This window comes from Cynocephalus volans, chromosome 14 (genome assembly GCF_027409185.1).
Source record: "Cynocephalus volans isolate mCynVol1 chromosome 14, mCynVol1.pri, whole genome shotgun sequence".
NCBI lineage: Eukaryota > Metazoa > Chordata > Mammalia > Dermoptera > Cynocephalidae > Cynocephalus > Cynocephalus volans.
In genome coordinates, this window is record NC_084473.1 from 8,989,423 (window position 1) to 9,001,515 (window position 12,093).

At 37.0% G+C, this 12,093-nt stretch overlaps 1 protein-coding gene across 7 annotated transcripts in view; it reads right to left on the minus strand.

Annotated features, from left to right (window-relative positions):
* Positions 1–3,753: 3,753 nt before the first annotated feature.
* Positions 3,754–12,093, minus strand: part of KIDINS220 (kinase D interacting substrate 220) — a 105,169-nt gene continuing 96,829 nt past the window's right edge. For 5 of the 7 annotated variants that reach the window (XM_063077676.1, XM_063077673.1, XM_063077675.1 and 2 more), the window contains 3 exons: positions 11,294–11,392; positions 10,038–10,274; positions 3,755–7,613 (listed from right to left, as the gene is read on the minus strand). In XM_063077676.1, the coding sequence (XP_062933746.1) occupies positions 6,351–7,613; positions 10,038–10,274; positions 11,294–11,392 (1,599 nt within the window). In that variant the 3' untranslated portion in view covers positions 3,755–6,350. Of the gene's footprint in view, positions 7,614–10,037; positions 10,275–11,293; positions 11,393–12,093 lie in introns of all 7 variants that reach the window. The other 2 variants (XM_063077672.1, XM_063077671.1) reach the window with 1 other exon arrangement.

A 12,093-nucleotide genomic window follows, 5' to 3' on the forward strand; every position in this document is an offset into this window, starting at 1 on the left:
CAGGGCAGAGGCCTCTGGAGCCTCGGAGGATGGTGGACCTGCAACAATGAAGGAGCCTGGGTCCCTGAGTCTTTATGTGAACTTAGGTAATATTGAACTATTACGTGAACAAGAAACAAACTTCAAATGTACTAAGTCAGTGAGATTTGGGGATTGATGTTATGCTGGTTAACCTACCTCAACATAATAAAGAAATGTTCACACAACACATAATGGCCCACTCGTGTATAAAACACTCAGTATGGAGTCCCAATCTAACATGCTTATTCTAGGTCAAACTTAATCAGAGTGGTCTACCCAAGACAGGGAATGATAGAGATCAGTGATGGGAGGTCACTGAAAATAATAACTAACCTTACTAAAAGAAGGTTGAAAAACTGAGCTATAGATAGGGTAAGTCTCCATCTCAGACTTTCTGTGACGGTCCCAATATTAAGTATTCTCATTATAATGATGTATCCCAATTTGGGGCTCAAAGAAAACATGTGCATCATGGCTAAGTTATACCTGAAAATATTTTCAATATCATAAAGTAAAATGTAGAGGTGAACCACTTTGATTTTAGAATTACATTAATTTGTAAAATGGGCATCTCCACAAAGTACTAAACAAAGGGTTTAAAGTATACAAAGGGATTTTAAAATATACCCATTTGAAACACTTTAAAATGACACTTTCGAGACGGGCTGCGGATATCCATTCCTGGGAGTTTTTAATGAAGATGCTATTACATCTTGAAAGATTCCCGGAATCACAAACAGGAAAGGTTACAGGGGCCAGACAGGTAACAGGGTGGGTGTACAGTGAGAGGGAAGGGTGAGACCTGTAAGGAACTATGGCACAAACACACAGTGTTAAGGCATACAACCTCACTGTTTTTAAAACACTGTGTAGGATTTCTGGGCAGACTCTCCTAGTTTTGTCCCCTCATTTAGATACACTTCATTCACTCACTTTAGTATTTGTTGAGTGCCCATTGGTGATTTAAAACTTAAGATCTGGTCTAAAAGCAATCTTGAGGTTCTCTCCCATTCTACTACACTAAGAAAGGTTTTATGGTAAACAGGATGAGTACATGACAATCTAAAAAAACCTCAAGACACAAAAAGAATGAAAAAAATCCAGGTAAAAAATAGAGGGAGAAAACCACAAAGAACTCAAAAAGAAAATAATTTCTTTCAAAATAAAAATGAGTTTAATTTACATTAAGTATAACCATACACAGTCTACAAAGTCTCAGAAACACAGCTAAAAAGTGTCAGGAACTATGATAATTTTGAAAATAACAATCAATTTTTATTAGACATGCGACCAAGAAGATGCTAAAAGATATGAAATATCAGGTTATATAGAGTTTATTTACATGCTTTTGGCTAAACATTTGGGACTTTACCTAAAATTTCATAAAAGGAACACTATATTAAAACTAATTTAAATTCTACAAGTACTGAGAACAGATAAAACCGGTAGAGGTGAGCAAATCTCTCTTCTGCAGTTGACTGGACAGCAGGATTACTGAATGGCTGGCCATGTCTTCTTTACTCCTCACATTTGGTGAGGAAGCCAACTGCGAAAAGTTAACAGAATTGTCGGGAGAAATGAGAAAGCAACGTTGCTTGGGGATATGGGCAGGGTACTAAAAACTAGAGCCCTGCTTGTCTTGAAAGAAAACGAGGCAGATAAGTATAAAATATGTTAAAATTAGAAAATGATAGTGAATAATCAGGAAGACCTTAGTTATTTCAAACAGCTTCTTAATTTGAATAATATGGTTCTATATTCTTTTTGAAAGTATTTCATTTAGTCAAGTTCTAGTAATTCAGTTAGATATGTTATTCCATGTTTTGTTAAATCCCAGCAAAACTAAGAAAGGGCTCCTAAGACTTATGACTAGTATAAATGACTGTGGAATATACCAATACTTATAAAGCAAATGTACTTCACAGGGCCTGCAAAGCCCTACAGTTTCAGGTTTAGCCTAACTTTCTAAAAAATTATGTATAAAAATGTTAACCTTACAAAAGACAAGAAACTTTCTTCAGGCTAGGGTCTCTAATTTGGATGGAGAGTTGTGGCACAGCAAGGTTGCTGGCTCAAGGACAGACAAATTACTGATTGATATGTAAAGATACTGGGAAATGGTGTGAGGAGAGAGAATGTTTGCTAAGATCAAGCTTTTGTTGCTGGATCGACTTAACCTCTTGCAAATTGCATTATGGAATGTCACTTTGCTTGTTTTACTGATGTTACCAGCCTCTATTGTCAAAACTTGTTAAACTATACTTAGCAAAAACCCCATGTTCTTTTCCTGTAACTTCCTGGTCTGGAAAATAAATGTGGGGCGAGAACCCCAGTTTGTGGTTCATTTCCCAAAAGAAGGAATGCCTCTCTCTTGAGGGTTCCGGGAGATTAACCCCTTTGGGGCTTCTCACTGCTCAGAAGAGATAGGCTTTGAGTAATCTTTTGCGGCTCCATCTCCCAGGGTAAGAGGGGCGACAAATCCAGGGAGGCAAAGCAACAAATGACACTACAAAAAGCATGTTTAACCAAAGAAAATTAGGAAATTGTGTGTTTTTTGTAAACAAATGACTGCTGATGATACCCCACAGGCAGATTCAGAGTATTTTGTGTATTCTGACACAGTACTGCTGCCTTTAGTTTACAACAGTATGTAATTCATGCTTTTGCTAACTTAGGTTGGTCTTCACCCCAGTTAGGTTTTTTATTGACTCTTAAAGAGTCATCCTCCTAATAGTTTGGATGTAATTGACCTTCCTTCCTGACTGACCCTTTTATTCTCAAAAATTCTTTATGTTCCAAAACGCCTCCCCGTGCTGGAAATTCAGGATAGTCTTCATCCTGCAGCCACTTAAGGCCCCATTCAAAGAGGTTTCTGCTCCAAGCTCCAGAAAGCCCTCGTTGTGATACCTTCCACCCACAGTGAGGACCTGTGGCACAACAGACTGATGGTGGTGTTAGCCAAGGCTGTGGTTTACTAATCATTTTACTTAAAAAGCTTTGACCCAGTAGGTGACAGTGGTAATTTCTAGCAATCATCTTAGGTGTTCCTTCTTTAACTCTATAGGTTAAAGTGGTGAGAATATAAATCCTCTAATTAATGAGACTGTTTTTCAACAGCTGGATTAAAACTAATTGACTTTGAAAACTGATTTTTTACATACCTTAGTTTAAGCTGGATCCTCTGAAGAGCTATCTATCTCGAGGACAGCATTTTCTTCCTAGGCATGAAAGGGTTTAAAATTACGTAAGATTTTAAATTCTCTTTCTACTTAGTCAATCTCAACCAGGGATTCTCAACCTTTGTGAAGTGATGAGCCATCAAAAACCATCCAGTGCTGGCTGTTATCTATAAATTTCAATTTCTCAATTCATATGTGTAATGATGGCCTATGCTTAACATTCTGCGGTAGGGAAGGGTAGGGAGCACCACAACCTGGAAGTCCAAAATGCCATCGTTTCAGAGGTCCCCCCAGGGCTGCCCATGCCCCAGCCCTACCCCAAACCAGTCTCCCCGCTTGGCTTCTCTTATGCCAAGTGTCAGCATAAATGCAGAAGAGAAGCTGGGAATAAAGGAGCCCAGATATCCAGTCTCCAATGTTTACCAACGAAGTTAATTTTATTACACCTTCCCCAACTTCAAATGAGAATTTTATCAAATACGTTTCAAAAATTACTTGGCTAGGTAATTAAAATTGTTCTGACCATTATATAACACATATAAGTAAAATATAACATGAAGACAAATTTTCCTTTTAATATTGAAAATGTTGGTTCCGTTACAAATGCTTAAATTTCTCATTGTAGGAAAGCTCATCCTTCAGCATCCAGCACTATGAAAGTTGTCTCAATTCGAAGATATCAACAGCTTCTTTTCATTTCTAATCTTCTGAGAAACAGCTGCAGTCATAGGTGGCACTTCTTAGGCCAAGTTGAATGGATCTTGCTACGTGAACAGAACTATCTGTGGCTTAAAGTGAAGGTAAAATGGTTTGTGAAGTATAAGACTCCAAATGAGGCAGAATCAAAGAGATTAGCAAAATTGCAGCACCGATTTTCTTTTCTATCATTTTCACCCAGCTTAAAGCAGGGTTTTGCGTATGTGAGAATCCGACTGTGCTGTGTATTATAAACAGATATAGAACACACACGCACAGACGCAGATTCAGAGGGATGATGGTGTGACTCAAAAACCCCTCTGGTTTGTCAATTTCCATATCAGTATGAAAAAGCAAACTTTTCTAATACGTTCATGTAACAAATTGATATCCTCCTCTAAGGGGCTGGATAACTCACCTCTTAACGGCTACAGAAGTGCACGGTACAGTGCTGCTGAGCACTAATGCTCCCTGAGAGCACTATTTAGGCACTGGGAACTTAAGAGCCAAGTTTTCTCACAAAGACTACTTGGCAGCAGTTCAGAACACTTCTGCCAACTGTATGACTATACATTAACCTAAAAGTCTTTAACCAACCTTAGACATATGACAAAACAAACATACAAGTTACTTTTTCATTTGTAATCAGACTGTGAATCATCATCACTGTAGTAAATAAAAATTCATGAGTCAGAATAGCATGCAATTCTTTTATTGTTTTCTGAATCTATTTGTACACTTAATACTCTAGTATTAATTTCACAAACAGTATAAAGACTGTGCTGCAATGATACCAAGCTGCAACTACTCACCTGAAAAAGAACAAAATATTGCCTCTGAAATAATTACTAATCATACAATATTGCAAACTAATAAACAGTATAAATATTAAAATGTTAACATTTCAATATATAATGTCAATAACATCCTATCTTTTTTTAATTGCTTAAAACATTTGTTAAAGATCATGCAAAATAAACACTTCATGAAAATGCTAGAAACACTCAAACATCAAGGCAATGAAACACAAAAGAGCAACCACCCAGCACAATGACTGGCCAAATAAATAACTTAATCAGCATATTAATAAAAATCCATTAAGTGATAAACATTGCCAACATAGCACTGAATCTAGTTAATCTCACATCTACAATCTCATCATCTACCATCCTAATCTGTGATTTAGGATAAACTGCCAGAATTAATTCTACATAAATCAGCTATGTTAAAGTGACAAAACAATTTCAATGCATGATAAAAGGGTACATTTCCAGTCCATACAGTATTTAAATGTGATCTAAGAATAAATGGAAAGTATAAAGTTTTATTGTCACACCAGCTTTATCTCTTCTTTACCCTTGCTTTGTTACATGTTTTTAAACTTTAAAAAAAAAAAATTATCTCCTTTCTTACAATTCTCCCCCAGAATTAACATGCTGATTTAGAACAGACGAAGCAGATAAACTTGCTCTGGTATGGAAGGCAATGATTTAGTTTTACCTGATTAAATACTTCCTTGTCTTTTGCAATTGTCACTAACCTTTTTGATGTAATTATTTCCTCATTCACTCATTCCACAAATATTTATTAGTGCCTATTATTATCCTTCTCTCCGATTCTCCAGAGAAAGAATTCATGTTTTCTTTTTCTCATTGCTAAGCTCACTAAGAAAGGTTGGGCGCACAAATTAAAAGAGCTGCAGAACAGACCAGGGTGGCTTCTTCGGCACAGATGTATGGTGCTGGAAGCCAGGTCTGGGACTTGGAGAGAAGAACAGGTAACACGGAGGTTATCAGGCCCACCCCCCACCCCCCACAGCTCATAATGGCCCAAATATGCTCCTTTGGGTACTGCTGACGCACTTTCTTACCCATTTTTAAAGCCCTCTTCATTATATAGTTTCTACTTAATATTTTAAACCTCTTTGATAAGCAATTTGTCTATTATATAGAACAGTGGTTTTCAATTCAGTCTCTGTGCTACTCCATGACCTGTAAAATCTTACCTAGATTAAACCCTGTAAGAGCAAACTTTGCTTCTGCTTCCTCTAACATCATGTCTTCCCTGAAGTGTTTGATGACTGAATGTTCTACAAAAGGGGTCCCTAGCTTTTTGTTTTCTTTGGCAAATTAAGCCCTCTAAATTTAGTAAAATATTTCTGACCTATCCTCGTATTCAGATCTTGTCTCAAAAAATTTATGGTATAAGTCTCAATGAAAGTTATAATAATAGTAGTGAGGTTTTAAGCTTCTAATTACAAAGACAGCAGAGGCTGGTAACCCATCACTCCTTATGCTTTCCTCTATTGCACACATCTCTTTGACCAAAGGCCTTAGGGTCTACTATCTACCTACGAATGAAATGTATAAAGGTGACAAGAACGGATTAATTCAAAATTCAGGATAATTTTGTCATAAGGGTACAGCAATACTATTCTGCTTTTGCTTGTTTTTCTTAAAGAATGCTTTCTCTTTCTTCTCCAAAACCTGTGCTATCAGCAGAGGCTACTGCCTGGAGCTCTGCAGACTCTTTCGAGAGCCTTGTGTAACTTGAACGCTGGCTTCGCTTATGTGCCATGCTTTTCAGATTTTCATTCTGAATAGCCGTTGGGTTGGAACTGCAACCAGGCCTCAAAATGACTTGAGAATTCTCCCTAATTCCTTCCATTTCATCAAAATTTTGATTGGCTCTATTAGCTGGAGCACTGTTGTTGTTCAAAGTCACAGTACTGGGTGTTCGGTTCAGATTGTAGGCTTTTTGGCACGTAGGCCAGTTTTCTTCGGGGCTGCTAGCTATCAAGCTACATTCAGAAGGGCTTTTCTTGTCTTCTGAGCAAATGGACATCCGAGCTATGATTGGATCTTGCAGGCCACTCAAACTATGGGGTATTCCCCGTTTTCCACTGTGGCCTTCATCTTCAAGCTCTATGAGATTTGCCTTTTCAAGCTGGGAACCATCAGCCGCTTCATTGTGAAGAGAGTGATTGGGAGAACTTTCATTGGATCTCACTCCCGAATCCGATGAATCCTTTTTGTCAAGGAGGGCATCCGATAAATACTCTTTTGCCTTAATGAAGGTTCTAATTGGCTCAGCACTGTGTTCCGGAGACTTTGACGCTCTCTCTACTTTCCCTTCAGCTTTTTTATCTTTATCGTCTTTGAGCAGTGGAGTATTATCTGATTCTTCTGTGCCAGATTCATCTTCATCACTTGGAAGTTTCTGATAGCGCAGTCCACTTCCCTTAAGCTTCAAATCTGTCTGGAAGAGACTTGACCTTTCTGAGGATTTCTTGCCTGGGAGAAGTTTACTGCCTGACTGATCAGATTTTTCGTCTTCTTCAGTGATAGGATCCAGGGGTGAGGCATCACTAGTGGAAACCCCTGATGATGAATAATCTATAACATCTCCCCTTTTCATTAAAAATGACTTCCTTCCATCATCTTGCTTTGGTTCACTATCCTTCCCTTTTTCTTGTTCCAGATTAGAATGAATAGAGCCCCCTGATGAACTCGGGCCCATATAATATGCACTATGTGGAGAAGATCTGCCACTAATTGTTGCAGACCCTGTACCCCCTTCTAACTGGGACATCTGAGCAATATATTCTCTGTAAGCATCTCTATACTCAGCCTGCACCTTATCAGTAAGCTTTGAGATTTCAATACTGGAATCCTGGGAATTGAGACTTGAAAGACTTGGGGTTCTGCGAGTTTGTGACTGTGAAGACAGAAAAAAAAATAATTTAAGAACTCAAATAAGCAAAAAAAAAAAAAAGGGCATAATAAACATCAGCTTAGAAAATATATATGTAAGCTAACAATTTTAAGTCATCGAAATATCAAATTCTTTTAGAAGAATTCTACATAACAGAGCTTAACAAAAGCTGTGAACTCCTGAATAACTCTGTTATTAAAACTTTATATAAATTTTAATAAATTAGTTTATTGTTTGTTAATATTAAAAAGTATAATTAAAGTTTGTATTAACAAATAATCTTAGCACTTGTTTTTATAACTTCAAACTTTTATGTAAGGCAAAAGTCACCTTCATTGATAAAATATAAAAATTACTCTTGGAAGAAAGACGATGAGAGTTAATTAAATTAGATCTCAAAAACAAAACGCTCAAGTTCAATGTACGTCATGAAGTTTCTATCAAATTTCAATTCAGAGGAAGAAAATGTACTCAAAACATTAAAATAAATAATTAATTAATAAATAATAAATGAATGAATGAATGGAATAGAGTGTAATAAAAAAGATAAAGAAAGGATTCAAACAAATAGCACTGGAAGCCATGAGGCCAATAGCTGGGCCCTAGTAAATAGATTATCTAACAGAGAATGAAATATTTTTCAAAGTTTGATTTCCAATATCAAGTTTGGGGAGTAGAATTGCTTTAGATCCTAGAAAAGCTAAGAAATGAGGAGTACAAAGTACAGACTAGGAAAAAGAAGGGGGCATGGGAGAAAAAGAATCAAAGTTTAAGAAAGGATGAGAGCAAAGGTTAAAACAAAGAAGTAGAAGCAAGGCAGAGTCTTCCTTCCTGGGGCGACAATGTCCTCGCTCCTTGAGAAGGTCCCCAGTGATCGGATTCCAACCATGAGGACAGTGCCAGCCTCCAACCACTGAAGCGGCTGTTCTCAAATGCAGTGTATGCACCCCTTTTCAGGGGATCCACAAGGTCAGACTGTTTTCATAAGAATACCAAGAGGTTGTATACCGTCCGCACCCTCATTCTTACATGAGTATCTGGGGGAGTTTCCAGGGGCCACCTGATGTGTGATATCATGACAGATTCAATGCAGAAGCAGAGGGGTACCTGTGCATCTTCTCTTAAACTAGGCATTAAAGACATTTGCAAAACAATAGCATTCTCAATAAATTTTGTTTTGTTTTGGAAAATATAGTCAATTTTCATAAAAATGCTATGTTACATACATTGTTGGTTTATTTTTAAATAAATGAATAAATAAATATTTAGAAAAATTTTCAGTTTTTATTTCTAAAATAGTAAATATTTGTAGTAAAACTTACATAAACAAAAATTCTTTGAGGTCTTCAGTAATTTTTAAGAGTGTAAAGGAATCCTGAGATTAAAGAAAAGTTTGAGAACTGCTACATTAATGGGAAAGCTCTGAATTTCCAGGTCATGGTAGGAAATACCAAGTAGGGTAAAGCTAAAGATTAGGATTTCTTAAGAAATTTTAAAAGGAATCCTAGGGAAAAGAAAGGAACTACTGCTGTAGAGATGGAGAGACAAAAGGTTCAAGTGTGGATTTAGCTTACTGTAAAATAAGTAATTTTTATCATAAATAGTCAATAGCCAATAATAAAATGGCTTCCCAACTTAAAGAAATAAGGTAGATAGTATGGAGAAAGGTAACAACAACAAAAAAATATTTTCACCACCAAACAAAACACTCTTAAAATGGCAGACCTACCAGGGTCCCTTTTCCTAAACCCTGCTCCCTTTCAGAACGGAGTTTCTCTCTAGCTACTCACTACCCTCCCTTGCTCCTTATCTGCACCCTGAGCTGATTTTTTCCTGGTTGATTTTTCTTCTCATTCTCCCCCTACTCCTTCTCATGTGTTTCTCACATTTGTTTCTGTTCCTGCTCCTCACCTGTCCTCCCCTTTCTAAGAATATTCAAAGAACTCACGTATGTCTAATATCAGCTAATTAAAAAAAAAATATATATATATATATATATATATATATATATCCATAAAGACCGTGGATATGTCCCGAAAAACCAAATTATGGTGCTGAAAGGGAAAACATGCAGCAAGAGTTTTCTGATAAAGACCTATTTTAGGCCATGATCAATGAATTTCACAGGCAAATAGCTGGTGAAAGGCTGAATTTGCTAATCTCCCTAACTAACCCAGCCCAGCTCCTATTTCTCTCCGTGCCTTTTACCTGTTTTCTTGTTTTCACAGTTCTTATCAATTTCTGAAATAACCTCACTTTCCCCCTCCTGACTGTCCCTCTCCTGATGACAGCGGCTTCTGCAGTGTAGGGAGTCCAATCCTGTCCAAATGCTTGGACACATCAAGCATTTTCCAAATGACTGTATAAATGCAAATTAAATATTGCCCTTATTCTTCAACAATATGAAAAACGCCATTTAATAAATACCTGCCAACTTAGATTACTGTGACGTGCGGCACCTTCATCTAGACCAAGTGTGTTTAGTTCTTCAAAACTGAAGTTCAGGGTGTAGGGAGTTTGATTGGAAAGCTCGGTGTGAGGCAGTTCATTGTGAGAAGAACGACGAGCAGAGTCCCCATGAGGAACAGAGCTGCTGGGGTTTTCATTAAGAAAACGGGGGTCTTCAGGGACCACCTGGTTTTCTGCGTTTCTCATTTCCAGCACCTTAACAGAAGGAAAAAAAATACCATAAATGTCTACATTGACAAGTCATATTTTAGAAGCTTTAGAAATAGTTTTTAAAAACAAAATAGTATAAAGTTATTGTAATGAAAATGAGAAAGCATATTTCCTGTGAGTGAATTTCTAATGAATTCATATTATATCTGCTTATCTTTAATTTTAATTATACTAAAAGAAGTAATGGCAGAAATCACATATATATATATATATATACTACACTCTGATTTGTCCATGATATTATTACTTCAGTTTAAAGCTTAACTGGAGAACATAACAAAACATGACTGGAGTGTGTCAAAGAGAACCACAGCTGGACAGTAGTAAAGCAGAGTTTATTCAGGACTGTTGCAACAGGGGAGAGAGGCCTTACTTAGTACAGGGCTGGGCTCAACTCCCAATGCAGCAAGCACAGTGGGGATTTATAGCCGAGGAGCAGGGAGGGGACTTAGTGGACAGATAATAACTAAGGAAGCATTAAGGGTAAGGGGCATTCTGGCTAACTGACTTGACAGGACTCTTGCAGAAGGCAAGCCAGGTGGATGAGGGATTTCATCAAAGATGGAAGGTGATCATATACGCAGGGTGAGGGTTCTTTCCAAACTGCCTTAACAGGATTTTTGCTAAAACTGGACAATGCAAGCCCAACACGGATGGACACTGAAGGTAGAGGCCTAGAAGGCTTAGAGAAATTTAACTAGAGTTAGGTCAAGTAGGGAGTCTTTGTCAAGAGAAAACATGGAGAACTGGTGTGTGACCTCTTCCCCAAATTTCTGAGTGAAATGGCCAAAAAGGCAAAGGTTGTCAACTGCTTCTGTGTAAATCTCCATAGCACAGGGTTGTACATAAGGATAAAATGCATTTTTTTTTAAAAATTTTTTAAATATGGAAAAATACCAGTTTAGGCCAGTAGTTACTGATATTGGTTTTATACGATGTTGTAAATAATGCTATTATAATAAAATAATGTTATAAATGTTATAATAATGTTATAAATATCTTACTGTGCTTCTGAAAAGGTGCCAGTCTCCAAAATTCATATTCATCTCTTTCTTCAGTTCATCAATGTTACACTGAGCTAACACACGGCCATTTATGTTTGCCTGAGTAAAAATAAAAACAAATATAAAGACAAACAAAACGTGAAATATTCTGAATTACTAGCGATTAAAAAGCACACTTATATTTAGTTTTAACAAAGTCATTGGAGACTGGAAAGGTTGATCTAAGAAAGGTGATTATCCCATGTAGTAATATAATAAGCTGAATTTGAATAAAAGCCACTCCATATTTTTCCAAGTGTCTTAAGCATTTAAGTAAAACAAATCACTCTCCCAAAACTAACCCAAGAGCTAACCCTACTGTTTCCAAAACCACCTTCCCTGTCCTGAGCAACAACAAAACTTAGTTTTTCTTTTCTAATCTTAGAAAATACGAACATGAACATAAGCTGGGGCGGGGGGACAAAGGCGTCTATCCTCATAAGTGTGTTGGCCGCTGACAAAGTTCTGTAAAGTATGCCTGATGAACCTGTTTATCAGTTATACAAGGGTACTTCAAAAAGATCATGAAAAGATTCGTATTATCTTTTACTTCCGTTTTTCATGAACTTTTTGAAGTACGCTTGTACTAGATAATTTCAGCCATAAAGAACATTCACCCACTAATTTCCCAGTCTTAAATTCACAAAAAAATGATCTTATCACTTTGGGGTCTCTGTAATTCTAATTTCCCCCAAATAAGAGTCAATTGGATTTTCTCTATTAATAATAGATAGCTTACTGATTTTATGAAATGAGAACCC